The sequence below is a fragment of the Stegastes partitus genome, unplaced genomic scaffold (assembly GCF_000690725.1).
Source record: "Stegastes partitus isolate 25-593 unplaced genomic scaffold, Stegastes_partitus-1.0.2 Scaffold1014, whole genome shotgun sequence".
Classification (NCBI taxonomy): domain Eukaryota; kingdom Metazoa; phylum Chordata; class Actinopteri; family Pomacentridae; genus Stegastes; species Stegastes partitus.
In genome coordinates this window covers 237,555-254,312 of record NW_007578745.1, presented here as the reverse complement: position 1 = coordinate 254,312, position 16,758 = coordinate 237,555, and the positions used below count along the sequence as shown (strand labels likewise).

General features: G+C 40.4%; 1 protein-coding gene across 4 annotated transcripts in view; it reads right to left on the bottom strand.

Moving 5' to 3' along the window:
- Positions 1 to 16,758, bottom strand: part of cd2ap (CD2-associated protein) — a 67,418-nt gene that overhangs the window by 5,620 nt on the left and 45,040 nt on the right. For 2 of the 4 annotated variants that reach the window (XM_008294999.1, XM_008295001.1), the window contains exons 13-18: positions 14,049 to 14,199; positions 12,044 to 12,153; positions 7,515 to 7,633; positions 4,997 to 5,080; positions 1,396 to 1,607; positions 814 to 877 (exon numbers count right to left, since the gene is read on the bottom strand). In XM_008294999.1, the coding sequence (XP_008293221.1) occupies positions 814 to 877; positions 1,396 to 1,607; positions 4,997 to 5,080; positions 7,515 to 7,633; positions 12,044 to 12,153; positions 14,049 to 14,199 (740 nt within the window). The remainder of the gene's footprint in view (positions 1 to 813; positions 878 to 1,395; positions 1,608 to 4,996; positions 5,081 to 7,514; positions 7,634 to 12,043; positions 12,154 to 14,048; positions 14,200 to 16,758) is intronic. The other 2 variants (XM_008295000.1, XM_008295002.1) reach the window with 1 other exon arrangement.

Here is a 16,758-nt window from a genome sequence, read left to right as displayed (position 1 = left end):
GAGCCACCTTGCAGCCCTCTATTAAAATAATCTCCTCCTGCCTTTAAATTATTTCTGCAACTCTAGAATGTGCAGATCCATGACGTCCATCCCTCTATTTCCATCACCTGCTCCACTGCCAGCTGCAGCTCGAGCACACCAGCTCACCCACTCTCTTCTCAGACACTGTAAAACTACTCTACACAATGGCAAGTTGAACTCTTGGTGTAATTCAGCCGTTCATGTGTGAACCAGGAATTGATTCTGAAAAAGAATGATGCAGAAAGCCACAAGTCAACAGAACTTTTTTGGTAGATTTGTGACCTATGAAACCCCAGTAGTCTGAATCCAGGGTTTTGAGAGCGTCATTGATATGCTGCAGTTTCAATTTGAAATGCTCAGACATAATGATTGCGGACTATTTTGCTTATTATGCATCCTCTAGTATATAAAAAAATGCCATTTGGACATGCTAACAACATTAAAAATTTGATGTTGATTGAAGGAGGCAACAGGGATATTTTTCAGAGTTTAGAAAGCTCCTTCAGAGTGACAGAAGATACTTCACTGTGCGACAGATGCTTGAGCTAGCTAAGCTACCTTGTCTCCTGCCACTCTGTCTACCTGCCTCTATTTAGCCTCTGACTGCTGCAGGTCACTGTCAGCTGGGTGACAATCACCTGTCTGTTAAGTGTTGTCTTACTCGCGAGCATGCATGTCGCTGTGCTTTTTCTTGAGTACACGTGTGGCTAAAAAGCATCGATATTTGTCTGAACTAATGAGAGTAATGAATGTAGACAGCTCAGCATGTGTTTCTATGGTGATCGATACTACCTGCAGGGCCACACGCTTTAGCCTTTCTTCATCCAGCTCTCCTCGTAGCTCTGCTATCTCTTTCCTGGAAATACACAAACACACACGCATGCACTTCTTAGTAATTGTTCACTCTTACAGCATATGTAAAATTTCCATGATCTAAATACAGTGTGTCGTGAGGGATTATAAAGTGTTCCTTTAAAGGCTATGACAAATGCTTCCTTGAAGTTAAACAGAGCATAAATGATTTCCCTACAAGAGCTCAGGGCTGTATTTAAGTTACTTAACTGAACTTATATTTAATGCAGCCAGAATCACAATACATAATTAGAAAGTTCCATTCTGCCCTATATTCAGCTTAATGTTATGATTAAGTATGACACAGAACGGCATTAGGAACCAACTTCACAATGATGTGGAATAAGTAGAAATGATGGAAAGGACAGAAAATGGCTTGAAGCGATAGAACAGCTTGATAGAATCTATACCTATTACTAATTCAGAGAGACTGTGCTGAGTATTGTATGGATCATCATTTCTCCTGCAATACATGAATTTATTATGCTCCTGCCAAAGCCTGTTCTCATCCAGTTTCATTACATTTGCTGGGCCTTGAGCAGCTCCACAGACATCAGCAGCTCCTTCATCTGGCTCCTGAGCTCTTCCAGCTGGGAGCTTGGCTCTTCGGGCTCCACTCGGGCCCTGCTGCCCTGAGAGGCGCCGACGTCTGGGCTCGGGGCTGCTGCCGGGCTCGGCCTGGCCTCGGCGGGCTTGTGGAGTGACGGTAAGTGGGATAAGGTGTTTGTGGAAGGCTGTGAAGACAAAACAGACACAGGGTCAGCTTTAAAGACGTATCTGCCAAATGTGTGAAAGTTAGCACCTCCCATCAAGATAATTGGTTCACACTTCCAGTGACTAAAGGACACAGCAAGTGTGACTCACATTGTTTTCATATTCAAAACATTCAGCGACCCTCTAAGCAGAGTGCTGCCATACTGGAAGGGAGCACTTCCACCAGGACCGACGTGCTTCAAGGTGAAGCTGATCACCAGAATAACCATAAGTGATTTATAATAACCAATTAATGTATGAGTCAGTAGCCACACTTACTTAGTTGTTAAGAATGAAGTAGCAGCTGTGAGTGTTGTGCTGACGCATTTTATTCACATTGATCATCGAATAAACTGTGGTTTGTTTCTTTGAAAAGTATCTAAGGCTAGAGCATCACAGCAAATATGCACCTTTAAACATGAAGTTCTCAACCTACAGTGTATTAGATGCTTTTTTGACACATTTCTTCAAGGTGCAATATGCAAGATTTTGCACATTAATACCACGTTAATATAACACCTGTTCACAATGCAAAGGCATAAAGAAGCAATATCGGCCTTCACACAGAATTAAGTAAACTGAATTTTTTGCTGTATGTTTTGGTGCCGATTGCATGTTAGTGCAATGGTGTGCTCTTCCGTGTGAAACTGTTTGATTATGGCCTCTTGTGGAAAGGCACAAATACCCAAAATACAACACACTAAGATAGAAATAAAGGAATGAAACAGAAAACGAAAAACATGAAATAAAGTTGAAAAAAAAAAGTTTTTCAAGTCTGACATGCCCATGTGTACTCAATATTCAAAGAGTTCTGAGCCACTTTGAGGAAAAAAAAAATATCCACATGCTTCCTTTGTGCAAGATTTCGCCAAAGCTTTTAAGAGCAGGAAACAATGTGTTTGCCCAACTGGGAGAATTACTGTCACAGCTTCTGTCTTGATGTTACAAAAACCACTCTGTTTGAACAGCTTCCCTGCTGAGCAACAGTGAACTGATACATTCTGATGGTCACATGTAGGTTTGGGAGGCTGGGACAAAAACTGGCAAAAAAAAGTGCATATGAGCACCACAACAAACGTATCCATGTTACTCAGCTCATTCTGATAATATCAGCTTCAGCTTAGCTGATTTTGGACAGAGGACTGTGGATTTTGTCTCCCCATCTGTTATGTTGGATTTATGTTTAAAAAAAAAGTGTCTCTCTCAGCCAATATGGAGAGGAAAAATGATTACAGTGACCAGTACCTCTCTCAACATACAGCCACATGAAATGATAACTTCATGAGAACTGGCATCTTTTTAAAACATGTTTAAACAAGCAAACAGCCTCTTTGAAACGCTGTCTACAGTTAAAGGTGACACACTCAAACGAACGATAGAAAACTGACATTGTGTAGCCATTTTCATAGTAAAAAAAAAAAGCAAAACAGATCAGTCACATGGAAAAAGTACCCTCCTACTTTCTCACTCCTCCAAATCCAAATCAGGTTAGTTAGGCGCCAGTGATTAGAACCTGCACAGGGAGTGACAGGTGGAACCTCTGACACCTCTAGGCTCTATTTTCTACTCAAGTGTGTGGTTTTATAATACCAGCATATAAAGAGCTCCCTTCACATAAAAAAGGTTGTTGATGTCTGTGAATCTAGAAAGAGATTTTTAAAAAATACAATAAAGAAATGACTCATGTGGAAGCACGTGACGTAGATGTCAAACATCTGCCAGTTTGTCTGCGACTGACGGCCTTTGCAAAGTTAGGCCAATAACAGGCCGGTTGGTGGAAATAAAAAGTCTCCAAGAACCCTAAAAATGCATCTTAGGATCTGCAGGAAGCTCTGCAACTTTTGGTGCCAAGAAAAAGCCTTTGCTGTCTACAAAGAATATTAGAACTATACATATAGATAACTAGTTTGCCAATGAACACATAGAGAAAGATTTTGGAATTATGCGCTCCAGACGGATGAATCAACGATAGATTTTTTTGGCCACAGTAACAGCCAACATGTTTGGCACGGAACAAAAAAAAAAAAAAGGTTTTCGGGTAAAGAACCTCATGCTAGCTGTGAAACATGCTGGCAGAAAGTGGTTTGAGGTTTTGTTTTGGTGCCTTAGGGACTGAGCAGCTTGCACTCGTTGATGCAACTGTGAATTCTCCGCCATATCTGAGAATGACTGAAGATAATACGAAGCTATCTGTCTGGAAGCTGAAGCTGATTTTCCAACAAGATAATTATCCTGAGCGTACAGCAAATCCATCGAGGAATGGAATGGCCCAGTCAAAAGCCCAGATTTGAATCTGATTGCAGTGTTGTAGGGGGATTTGAAACATCCGAGAAAACCCTCAAACGTCATGTAACAAAATTTCAGACTGGTGGATGATTATGCAAAACACCTATACCAGGTTATTTCTGCTAAATAGCGTGGATACATTGGTTTTGTTTCTTGACTTTCACCTTCTTTTCACCTGTCTGAATATACAGTTCCTGTCCACATTACTTTCTTACTCCTGGATACACTTATCTGGTCGAACACATCTACGCATCACTCTTCCAAATGCTTTCCTTCTACCTGTGTGGCTCCAGTAATTGAGATTCCACAAGGAATTTCATGGTTACAACCTCTCCTACCCCTGCAGGTTCACATATTCCCTTCTGCTCTCTTTCTTAAACTTCAGCAGTGAAAATGTCACAAGGGTCACAGTCTCATTTATAAACAATAACGGGGTGAGGAGAAGGACGCAGACAGCCCATGCTCTCTAATCTCACTTGTGGGAGTCTGAGCTGCTGGGTTACGAGAGGTCCAAGCCGGGCTTTGCTCTGAGTGGTTCAGGCAGGTCTGGAGACATTTGCCCTCCAGCTGAAGAGTCAGGTGTAATTAGCCCTGGCTAACTATGACCAATCCAGGCCAGATAGCATCGAAGGCAATTAATGAAATGCCGAAGTGGAAGATTGAACAGCAGGCGGCGGTCCTCTATCTCTCTCTATATATATATTGTTACGATGCAGAGAAGTGTCCCAAAGGTACCAATTAAGTGGCTTCAGTGAAGGTGTGTGTGGGTGAAGACCTTTGTGCGGTTGCTATACACAAAGTTTGAGAAGCTATGAATATATCACACTGTCGCTTAAAAAAAACAACAAAAAAAACCCTCTACGGAAGCACTTACTCTGGCAAAGGCCTTTTAATTATTGCGCATTTTAACAGCGGAGTATAGCCTCACACGAACATTTCAATAGATGCTTCTACCCTGACATTTCAATAGTCAGCAAACCACGAGAGTATTGACACTCAGATGTGCACAGTTAAGTAACAGCCAATGATTTTCTTTTCCACTCTTTGTTATCTGAAATTGGTGAAAAATATTGCTTTCAGTTACCTTTCTGGTTTCTGATAGCTTTGGTTTGGCTCCATCCTCTTCATCGATCTTGAAGGATTTCTCAACACTCACTTCCTTGTTAGGCTGCAAGGGACAAGATTTATTATTTTTTAGTATTGACATTAATATATTATTGGATTTTTGACAGGCTGTCTTGACCGATAAAAGCCAAAAAAAAAAATCTGATAATATTCTGCCAACAGTGAGGAAAAGCGCTAATCCTCTGTGACACTTGACAGTTAATCCTTCACAATTATCTGGGAAAGGACGGCTGACTGACATTTTGACACAAGTCAATGTTCTGAAAGATAATTACAGGAAAAGATGTCTGGAGATGAGCCCCCGGTGTGAAGGGAGCTACGACTGAGTGGGTGTTTACGCTGTCTAGCATGGTCAGGAAGGGGCTGTCAAAGTGCAAGCTGTGGATTCATGTTCTATCTCCCGTTTGGTGATGGAAAAATAAAACCATGAGAGACACTACAGTGTCCTCAAACATTGTGTTGGCCAATGATTGGTTACAGGAACGTTTCAAATGGCACCCACATGTAGTTTTCATTGACTGGTGCTTTTACAATGGAGGGAACAAGGTAGAATTTTAAACCCTAGATCCTGAAAAGATTCAGAATAACACTTTCTTGAGTGCACAAGATAAAATGGTTAGTATTGGAATTGTGACTTATTAGCATTTTAATTAAATCCATCCATCCATTATCAATACACCGCTTCATCCTCACTATGGTTGCGGGGGGCTGGAGTCTATCCCAGCTGATTTAGGGCAAAGGCAGGGGACACCCTGGACAGGTCACCAGTCTATCACAGGGCTACACTTAGAGACAGACAACCAAGCACACTCACATTCACACCTACGGACAATTTAGAATCACCAATTAACCTCAACATGTTTTTGGACTATGTGGGAGGAAGACGGAGAACCCGGAGAGAACCCACGCTGCACGGGGAGAACATGTAAACTCCACGTAGAAAGATCCCAGGTGTCCTGACCGGGATGCGAAACGGCGACCTTCTTACTGCGAGGCAACGGTACAAACCACCGAGCCACCTTTGCGGCCCCCATTTTAATTAAATGATTAACTTCATAAAACTTACAACAGCAGTTTAAAATATTGATATTATTATTGCAATTTGATGTGGGAAGATTATTTCTCTCCTCTGTTGAACTATAAAAACAACACAGTAAGCCTGCAGGTGCAGAGTGGTGTTCCAAAAAGATGCTTCTTCTGTCCCACAGATTTAGTCGCTGAGAGCACATGAACCAGAGACCAGCCTAAAATTTACTGTAGGAATGCTAGTTTGTTTCAACCTGTCGCATTTCCCAATAATGTGGCTGTTGTTGCTCTTTAGGTCATAATAAATTTGCACTCTTTAACTCTGTTGCATTGATTCAGGGATTAAAGCGAGCTGATGAGCATGAGCTCTCTCAAGCTTTCTAAATCAGCACGTTTTTATATGAATTATTTTCATGTTTGTTTTCAAGCCGGACTGAAGGTAAACACAGAAATTAGTCACCTGGAACAGCTATTTTGCACACTGCATTAGGGCTCTCCAGATCCCTGCTGGCTTAATCACCTGCATATTCATCCATTCACGCTGGTTTGTTTACATGTGTGAGTCTGACGGTCACTGTGGTCACTATGTCTTCTGAGGAAACTCGACAGTTAAATGCAACGTCAGATCAAAATGAGGACAGCAGCTGGTCTTTGCAGTTTAATTGTGGGTTGTATCTACTGGAATTAAAGTCCAGAGCTACGTCAAATTGAAGACGAGATTCAGTGGATGGAAGCAGAAAGGCAGAAGGACGTCCTAAAAGACTATGTACTTCAGGGAAACTGGTGGTGCTCTTGCATTACTGCTCTATTGCTGACTGAGGAGGAAAACTGTTGTTGCAGAATGGAACCTGTTTATGTCAGATTTGGAAAATCTCCGTGTGCCTGCGGAAGAGAGAAATGCCAGCTGTGGAGCTACAACTGATATATGGCTTTGAAGATGGTTTTTTACCTCCCCAGTTGGAATGAAAGAGCAGAGTGACAGAACGCTCAGTGTACCTTATGGTGAGCAAAAGCTAGTACAGTTAACAAAATGGCTGTTCTAGGTAACTAATGTCTGTGTTTACCTAAAATAATTCACACAAAAAAGCTTTCTTTGTAAAGCTGCAGGGAGCTCAGGCTCATTTGGCGCTAAACACTAGTTGTTTTGGGTGATTCCTCATTTCCATGAAGCTCTACAATGTAAGTTAAAAGTGCAAACTTCTGTTGGCCACAACAGCCACATTACTGGTAAATACGCCAGGCTAAACCAAACTATAATTTACTTTGACCAGTAAGAACATAGCGATAACCATCTAAAGCAAAGGGCACTGCCAGTTACATATCAGGTGTCTTCTGTATTGCACTTAACAGTATTTTTACAACAAGATTTAAAATGAAAATCAGTGTGTATGCAGCCAGAAGTTTGACGGGATATTTTGTCTCGCTGGGGAGAAATTGTTCAACGTCCTCACCGAATGTCCTCCACCAAACTGGGCGGGAAGCCTCCTGCCAGGCATCTTTGGTCTGTTAGCTGTGGGGTGAGAGAGCTTCTCCGAGGTAGACGACAACTCATCAAAACTCATCAGATCTGCTGAGGACAGAGGAGACCGAAAGAGGAAGGAAAGCAACAGAGAGAGTTATTTTTCAAATGGGATACATACTTCAGATGAAATGACACTTTCAACTTAATTTCAATTTCAGTGCAATAAATTCAATTTGAATGCAATCTGCTGACATTAGCAAACACATTTTTAGGTGTTAATTGGTCAACAAGGCAGACAAACAAAGCTTTACTTAACCTTGTACAATCAGAGTCTATATACCGAAAGAACATTTTGCTGAAGTCGGCCATGTTAAATAACGCAAACCGACTGATGGTTACAGACTCTGAGGACATTAATGAAAGTTTTAGCAGTGGCGGAGGGAAAAATCACACACATTTAGTAATTTTCCATTTTCCTCTCTATAGTTAGACCTTAATGCTCTGTTAGCTGCATGTTCTCCATGATGTACCTACACTTCCTAAAGCACAATTTCTGTGATGTGTGAGGCGTCAGGTCTCGAGTCAGCGACATTAAGCCACTTAAGCACCATAAAATAATTTATTCCATCTTCCAGAGAGGTAATCTCATCCACATGGCGGTTTTTCCTTTCTTCTATTTGGTGGAACAGTCGATCCTTATTAAGTCACATGTGTTCTTCAAACATGAGATTCCTCCTCGTTCCCTTCACCTCTTTATTTTACTGTAATTATTCATGGTCCCACGGAGATGGTGATGTACGATGCTAATTTTTTCCAAAGGCTTTATTTCTAATGCTTGGCTTCAACCACATGTAGTGCACACATTCTTTTATGAATAATGAAATAGATAATTACTATGCACAGCCGTGGTTTTTCTTTTTTTTTTTTTTGTTGGTCATATTCTCTGGTGAGGACAAAATTACCTTTCCTTATGCTTCAGCTGGTAACAATTTGGTTCCGATAGTAATTGTTAGCAATTTAATGTGACGATGCAGTAATTATTTGGGGGTACTTTTGCTCACAGGTCATGTTCAGTGTAAAAGAAAGAGCATCTCAACTGTTGCAAAGAGCAGAATTAGCACAATGCTATATAATATAAATTCTCTTAGTCCAGCACTACTGTGAGTGTGAACATTGTGTAAAACAAACAGTGACTACTTTAGGTCATCAAATAAATGCCAAAATATGAAAATACATTCTAAGTGTCAAGCAACAGCATAAACAAATAAAGACTAAATGTTGGAACAGGCTGGGTAGAAAACACAAAAGATGTGGAGTTATTTAAACTACAATTGTTTATGTAAGAATGTAGGTTGCAAAATTTTTGTATTTGGTGCAACAGGATTTTTTTGGTTTACAACTACTCTGACACAAACATAAGGAACTCTTACACACAACAGTAATAGAAGAAGGCTGAAGCTAAACTATGTTAATAACTTGTGAAAATAAGGTATTTTTTTAACAGAAAAATTTGCACACATATATAAATATATTGTATAGTAATAAATAGAAGTGGGGACACTGTTTCACTGCAAGTTTGCAAGAGCTCTAATGGAAACAGCTTGTGGGATAAAGTTCTTCTAAGCTGAGTGATTTTGGCTCTCAGGGATCAAAAACGCCTGCTGGGGGGAGGAGTCCAGTTTGTGTGCTGGATGTGAGGGGTCAGAGACACATTTGTTTTCAGCCTCTCTTTTAGTTTGTCAGGGTGACTTCTTCTAGCTACTCTGTTTGACTTGTCCAGTTTGACTTTTTGTTGTCTATAAGCGATCTTGTCTCCTTTTCTTGCAGGCATCCTCAGGGGACGATGATAGCTCACCACTGTTCTAAGCATGCGTCTTTTGAAAGGGAATGTACATTCTCACAACAGCAGACATGTGGCACGAGGCAGCAGAGCCACATCCGTGGTCTCAGAGTCTGTGCAGTCAATGCAAGCTCGGGAGACTGAGAGGAGACAGACGGCGATAGACAGTGGTGTAAATGTTCAAGAGCTGCACACAGTGATTTGTGTAGTGAAGCATGCACAACACAAAAAAGCAACTACAACAAACAAAAGTTAACATAATGGAGCAAGCAGAAAGGATCACTTGCAAGTGCCATTTTGATCATTTTTATTACACAAGTACAATTAAGTACCATGTAGATTTTCAAAGCATCCCAAAAGGCATGTTATCTTTTTTTTTTTTAAATGCCAAAAATATAACCTTTATCAAAGCCAGAATCTGTAGAAATACAAAGAATTGGCAGATTTTCAAATTTCTGATGGTTCTTAAACGAATCAACTGTGACATCTGAGAAATTACCCAGATCAAAGCTTAAAAACGTGACATTTCATTAAAATCTATTTATTCTCCATGTCAGATTTAAGAAGTCGCCAAAAATAAACAGCTCAAACTAATCAAATTCTGTTAAAAAGAAAGAAAGAACGAAAGATAGAAAGAAAGAAAGAAAGAAAGAAAAAAAAGATATTGAGCTCCTGTGCACAACCCTGAACACACACAGAGCTTTACAAGCACCACTTGCAGAAGATAGATAGGATAGAAACTGAATGAAAGATCCTTCGGCAGGTAGATGGGACAGAGTTAATTCACCATATCTAACCTAAGTAAGCAAGCTGAAGCATGAAAGTGAAGGAGATCTGTCTCATACGTAGCAGCCGAACTGTACAACGCTCAGTAAGCAGGACTGAAAATTTTAAACTGCACTTCACTGAGAGCGCTGGGGAGCCAGTGAGGAGATACAAGTAAAGGGGTGATAAGAGTCTATCTGGCAAATGGTCTCATGGCAGCATTCACAATCACTTACCGAGTAGAAAATTATTAACAAGTGAGCAAAAAGGCACAATACCATCCTTGGTAAAAAAGGCATGGATCTCTAGCTGTCCATTTGAAACTACAGGTCTTAGCCAAACAGCATTTCTTTGTTAAAAAAGAACAAACAAGATTGAGGCAGCTGCCTAACAGTTGTGGCCACACTTTAGCTTTCTTTGTTCAGCTTTGTCGACCTTGATCGCAGGTGTTTCGTCTATTCCTCTGTACATTGAGAGTAATAACAAAACCAGAGTCAAATTCCTTGATTCTGATAAAGCTGATTTTGATTTAACTGTAATTACAGGGAGTTAAAGGTTTAAGGCCTGGCTCTTTCTGCAGCGGATGAAACAACGGGCCACTGCTACAATAAGCATTTAACTGCACATTGAAGGTAACTTGGCAAAAAGTTTGTTTACGTGCATGGGCATAGAACACAACAAACTAAAACACAGCAACAAAATGAGTCTTTTGCACTTTTATAATGAAACCCTGAAAAACTATAGCAGCTGTTGTGTAACAGCACTTTGCACTTCTCAGTGGTAAACTGCTGCAGTTAGACAGCAGTGCCTGTAGCCTGTAATTGCACAGAAAGATTGAATTTTCATGTTCGATGGCAATGCGTGACAGACTGGCTTCTGGGGAGTTGTGTGGACTTTTAGCACCTCTTTAGCACCTTTACAAGGCATCTGTCACAAACAGAGCACCCATGAGTGAAATACCTTCGGGCCACTTCTCACAAATACACCTCAGATGTCATATCTCTGTGACCTTTCTGCCTCGTTTTCTGTTTTCCCTGTGATAAACTATTCATCTTTTCAATGTGTCTATCTCTGCTCCATTTCAAAGTTCCCTTTTTGGGATTTCTGACTTACAATGAGCTGCAGTTTCATTTTAGAAGTGATGTCAGCGAAAACTTGACATGTCTTCCCTATGTCTTCCACTGCTTTTTTTTTTTTTTTAGCACATTTGCATATCAATGTATGAAGAAACTTTTGCAAAAAAAATCCTATTAAAGGTTGTCTGTGCAACATTTAGCAGATTCATTCTTTCAAAAGAAGGAGCGGTACAGGGAGCCTCAGAATCACAGTAGAAGCTCTCCCACTGAGCCAAAATGAAGTGCGTGAACATAAATTAGGCAGGTAACATAAATAAATAAAACATAACATAAATAAAACCCTCTATTTAATTTTATTTATATAGAGCGGTTTACAACATATGCCATCTCACAGCACTTAAGGTACAGACCTTACAAATTTAAACAGAGAACCCAAGAATCCAAGATGCCTTAGGACTCCCTCTGAGCAAACGGTCAGCAATGGTGGGAAGGAAATTCATGGCTCTTCAGAGTTATACAAGTTAATTTAGCATATGTGAATCAAAAGAAAAAGGAAAACAAATTGCTAAATTAATAGCAATTTTAGAAATGGTATGTGAGCTGTCACACACACAGATGAATGCTGCCACAGCAGATTTGATTTGTGTAACTAATTGATTGTTTGTGGGCAAAAGACACAGACTGTATAACAAAACAATTCTAAGTGGTTTTGTATCTGAACGCAGGTTTCTAGAGGCCATGATCCTGAAAGTCTTCTGTCGTTAAAATAATCAAGATATTGACACAATAGCAAAACTAATCACCCAAATGCAGCAGACTGACTTAATGTGTACATACCAATGTCTGAGGACTTCTCCCCCCAGTCTCCAGAGAGTGTTTTGGGTTTGGTGGGCAATAATGGCTCAAAGTCAGACTTTGGTCGTGTGGAAGGCAACTCTCCATTGTGCCTGTAGGAAAAATAGAAAAATGGAAGAGAGAAGGAAAAAAACAAGTCAACTGAATTCTTCCAAACTGTGTAAAGGACATTAGATATTACTTTCTACAGTATGCTGTAAAGTATTCAGGAAGTATTCTTTCACTTCTTGCACACTTTTTTGTTCACAAACTATAAAAATCCTTTATAAAATTTTCCCAGACAAAGCTATCCTAATTACAAAAGTAATCGCAAAAGCAGACACTTTGCTGTGGCACTCCACAAGCTGTCAGAAGTCTGTGCTTGACTACAGTCCGCCTGTGGCTAACTGGATTGATTGGACATAGTTTGCAAAGTGACCCCAAGTGTAAATGGACTTATATAGTGCTTTTTGACCTTAGTGCTACTCAAAGCGCTTTACAATGATTTTTCATTGCATTTCTCATGCAAGGCGCCTGCCTGCCATTGGGAGCAACTTTGGGTTCAGTGTCTTGCCCAAGGACACTTGGACTGTGGACTGTGGGGGGATCCAACCACCAACCTTGCGATTAGAGGACAACCACTCTACCACCTGAGCCACAGCTGCCCACAAAGTGTAAATAAGGTCCTACAATTCACACCACTGGTTCGCACAAAAAAAAAGAGCTATGAACACTCTGTAGACCTCAACTGACAGAACTGTGGTGAGGCACAGATCTGAGGAAGGACAGAAAACCAAATCAGATGTTTTGAGTGCATCAAGGAGCACAGTGGCCTCAATGGCTGTACAATGAAAGACATTTTGAACCACACTGACCGTTCCTAAAATTGACTATCCAGCCAAGCTGAGAAACGGAGAAAAAAAAAGGGGCTTTGGTTAGTAAGGTGACTAAAAATTCAACTGTGACTTTACCAGAAAGTCAGATGGTCTCATCAGAGATGGGAGAACCTGTCAGAAGGACATTTGGAGCAAAAAGCATGCGACAGCCTGCTTAGAGTTTGCTAAACATTTTTGAAAGGACTCTGAACATGAGGAAACAGATTCTCTGGTCTGATGAGTCAAAAGGAAGACCAGAACTGCAAACTCTGTGGCGCCAGGCACTGCTCATAATCTGGTTATACCATCCCTACGGTGAGGCACAGTAGTGGAAGCATCATGCTGTGGGGATGTTTCTCAGCAGCAGGAATAGAGCTGAGAGCAGGATGAATGCAGCCAAACACAGAGAGAGAGAGATCTTAGAGGAAAACCTGCTCCAGAGTGTAGCGACCTGAGACTGAGGCGACAGTTCACCTGAGAGCAGTTCAGTGAATTAAAGCATTCAGCTACAACACTGGAGGGGTTTCAGGATAAGTCTCTGACTGTCCTTGAGTGGCCCAGCCAAAGCCTATATTCAAACAAAATACAACATCTGTTTCAAGACCTCAAGGTGGCAGTTCAGACACTTTTCATCCAATCTAGCAGAGCTTGAGAGGATCTGTCAGGAAGAATGAGATAAGCTGCACTACCAGTGAGGTAATTGCTGTCTAAAGGGGTTTCTACAACCTACTAAAATAAGGAGCCTGAATACTTGGAAGTTTTTAGTTCTTGATATTCATTCATTCTGCACAATTTCTAAAAATGTGCTCTCATTTTGTCATTGTACAGAGAGTAGATTGATGGGCAAAAATGGAAATTGTATTGATTTAAAGTTACATCTCCAACACAAAAAATGTGGGGAAAAAAACTGAGGGAGTTTGAATACATTCAGAATTTACTGTGGTAGAAGCTGTAGTTTCCTTTAAACAGACTGCTGTTTCTTGACATTGAAGTCAATAAAAAAGTGTCTTTTAATATAAATATACAAGCACCAGGACTTACACAGATATTGCATCAACAGACAAGCACAGGAGTTTGTCAGACTGATGGACAAACAGACCTAATGAAGAGATAAGCAGTGACATGACACTTACTTGAGGTTTGGCGAGGGAGCGAGAGGCTTGTCAGGCCTTTTTGGTGGGATGCTTCCTGGTCTGCCTTTCCCTGGAGGAGGGATGGGCTTCTTGGGCGGGACCACCGGCGCTGCAGGCTTGGAAGGTTTGTGATCTGGTGAGGGCCTGTCAACTAAGACCAGGCAAAAAGACATGAGAAGAAAAACACAAGGGAGAGAGAGATTAGATTAGCGAGGAGTTGTGGAATAAAAAGCTGAATAAACTAAGTTTCACCTTCCTGCCACCAAACTACACACAGTAACTGAGGCCAACTGATGGGGATTATGTCATGCACAGACAAGATGACCAGGACAAACTGATGTCTGCCGATTTCCTTTTTTTCCCCACAGCTGAACTTTTTGCGGACAGTCGTTAACCTGCTGATGACATTTTGTTCTTTTTGGAGTACAGTCATAAAAACGCTCAGAAAACGGAAGGAACTAACCTCTAAAAACCCTACTTAACAAACAGGTGCATCCTCTTGAAGATTTTTAATTCTTACATTACATCTTTCATGCTTTTAGTAAGTTAATGCGCTGTGACAAATTCCATACAGGGAAATATAAACTATACAAGCTGAGGAAGTGAGTGTCTCAAACCTCCCATTAGTGAGGTCACTCTCAGATCCACCCCTATGAAAATGCATTAGATTGCAGATTTCTGTTATGGTTAAGTAAGTGGTGACAGTGAATCCCAGCAGTGGTTCCATTGATGTGTTACAACAGGAACATACACAGCACTTAAGTGTACTAAAACTACTGGTTGATACTAAACAAAGCTTTTTCCTCTGGATGTTACACAGAAAAACAGAATGACTCACTGCCCAGGTAGAAATGTTATTACACGGTCGACTCTTTTAATCCGACTTTCTGCCCGTTACAGTTTTAGTGCATCCTTCTGATTCATCCAAAAAGACAGCATTCGTTATCTAGGAAAGGCATGAATAAAATGACCTTTTTTTTTCATTTTTGTGGCCAAGTCTTTTATTTTAAAAAGTATTCTGTATGTTTTGTTTTGTATTATTGTGAAATGCAGCTATATATGGTTCAGAAAATCTCACAACTTGAGTTTTTTTTAATGCTCACATATCTGACTTTTTGTGACAGATTGAGTTTTTTTTCCAACTCACCAGTAATCATGGATTATTTCACCTACTTGTCCATTACTGTAGATTCTCAATAAATAGCACGATGAGAAAAAAAACAGTAAACATCTCAGGCTTCTATCCTTAATAGCTTCTGAGTTTTTGCCATTTAAACGTAGCCTCAAATTTCAATGTGGTAAAATTGATGGTGTTGCATTCCACTGCTGCACACATCCTTCAGTTTCTGTTGTCGGGCGGCAAAGTAAGTAGAACAAAGTTGTTAGATTGTGTTGTGTGCCAGCTACCTCTTAACCAAGAAAAACATTCAATGCTTGAGACATCATCTATACGTAAATGCAGATATCAATTGTATTGTGAAATGGGATACATAGAGGCTGGCGGCAACAAAAGGATGCTTTCTAGAGGAGTAATTTGCTGCTTTTTTTCAAAACACAGACATCGTGTGAAGGAGTCATTGCTGCTTTTCTGCTGGTCTCTTCGTGTTGAACTTAAATATGCTTTGTGGGTTTCTGAAAAGAGTTCCCATTCCCTTGAGACTTCCTAGGAAACAAATGGAGGGAGGAAGAGAGGAAGCAACGCCTGACATAAAGAAGAAGAACCACGCAGAGGCAGTGGGATAAAAATAAATAGAAAAGAAGAACTAATAGAACAACATAATAAAGGTATAAAGACACAAAGAGGTTAAAGGGTGCTGGAACTGGCTAGCTGATGGAAATAACACTAATTACTAAGTGAAGACTTAAAGAAAAAAAGCCGTCATGCATGCGAAGAAGCTAAGAGAGAGTGGGCTTCTGCATCTGCACTTTGTGACTCGTATTTTAACTTGTAGGGAAAAGGTTTAAGCAGGGATGTGAGAAAAGAGCAAAGGTGACAACATCTAAACCCAAAAGGTGGCGTGGTGAAGAGGAGGTGGAATGTATACAAGTGTGCAACAGAGGCAGTGCTGCAAAAGAAGCAACTGCAAGAGGTGATGCTAATCCTGCTGCCACTTACTTTCTGTCACTGTCACCCAATTTTCCATCACTACAATCTTTTTACTGTTAGCACAAATACTCCAGTAGTATGCAGTATCCTATTACTGTGAATTATTTCTGTGCAGCTTGCAGAACCACTGGAAGAGATATTAAACAGAGATAAGCATGAAAAATAAAGAAAAACAGCATTTGCCAGCATGAGCTTATCTTCTCTCACAAAAGGCTCCAGTCACCCATTTAATGAAGTCTGAAAGTCTTGCAAGGTGCATTTGATGTGATGGTGACGGTGACAAAGCCGTAAAGACAGCTTCATACAGATACGCATTTCCTGTGCGTGGCTCGGTAAGATAGAAACAGCACTGACAGCACAAGAATGACTTGACATGAAAGATCTTGAACAAAAATTTGAAAGGATTACAAAATTAAAAAACAAAGAAAAAAACAACTGTCCTCAGGTATAAATGCTTCTTGCAGTCACAGAACAGTCACCACAGGAAAAAAAAAAGGTTATCTACATGATTAAAAAATATGTTATCGCCATTTCTGGAATAAATTAATTTGTTATCTAGTAATGCATTCAACAACCCAGCAAAACATTCCGAATAAAACATAT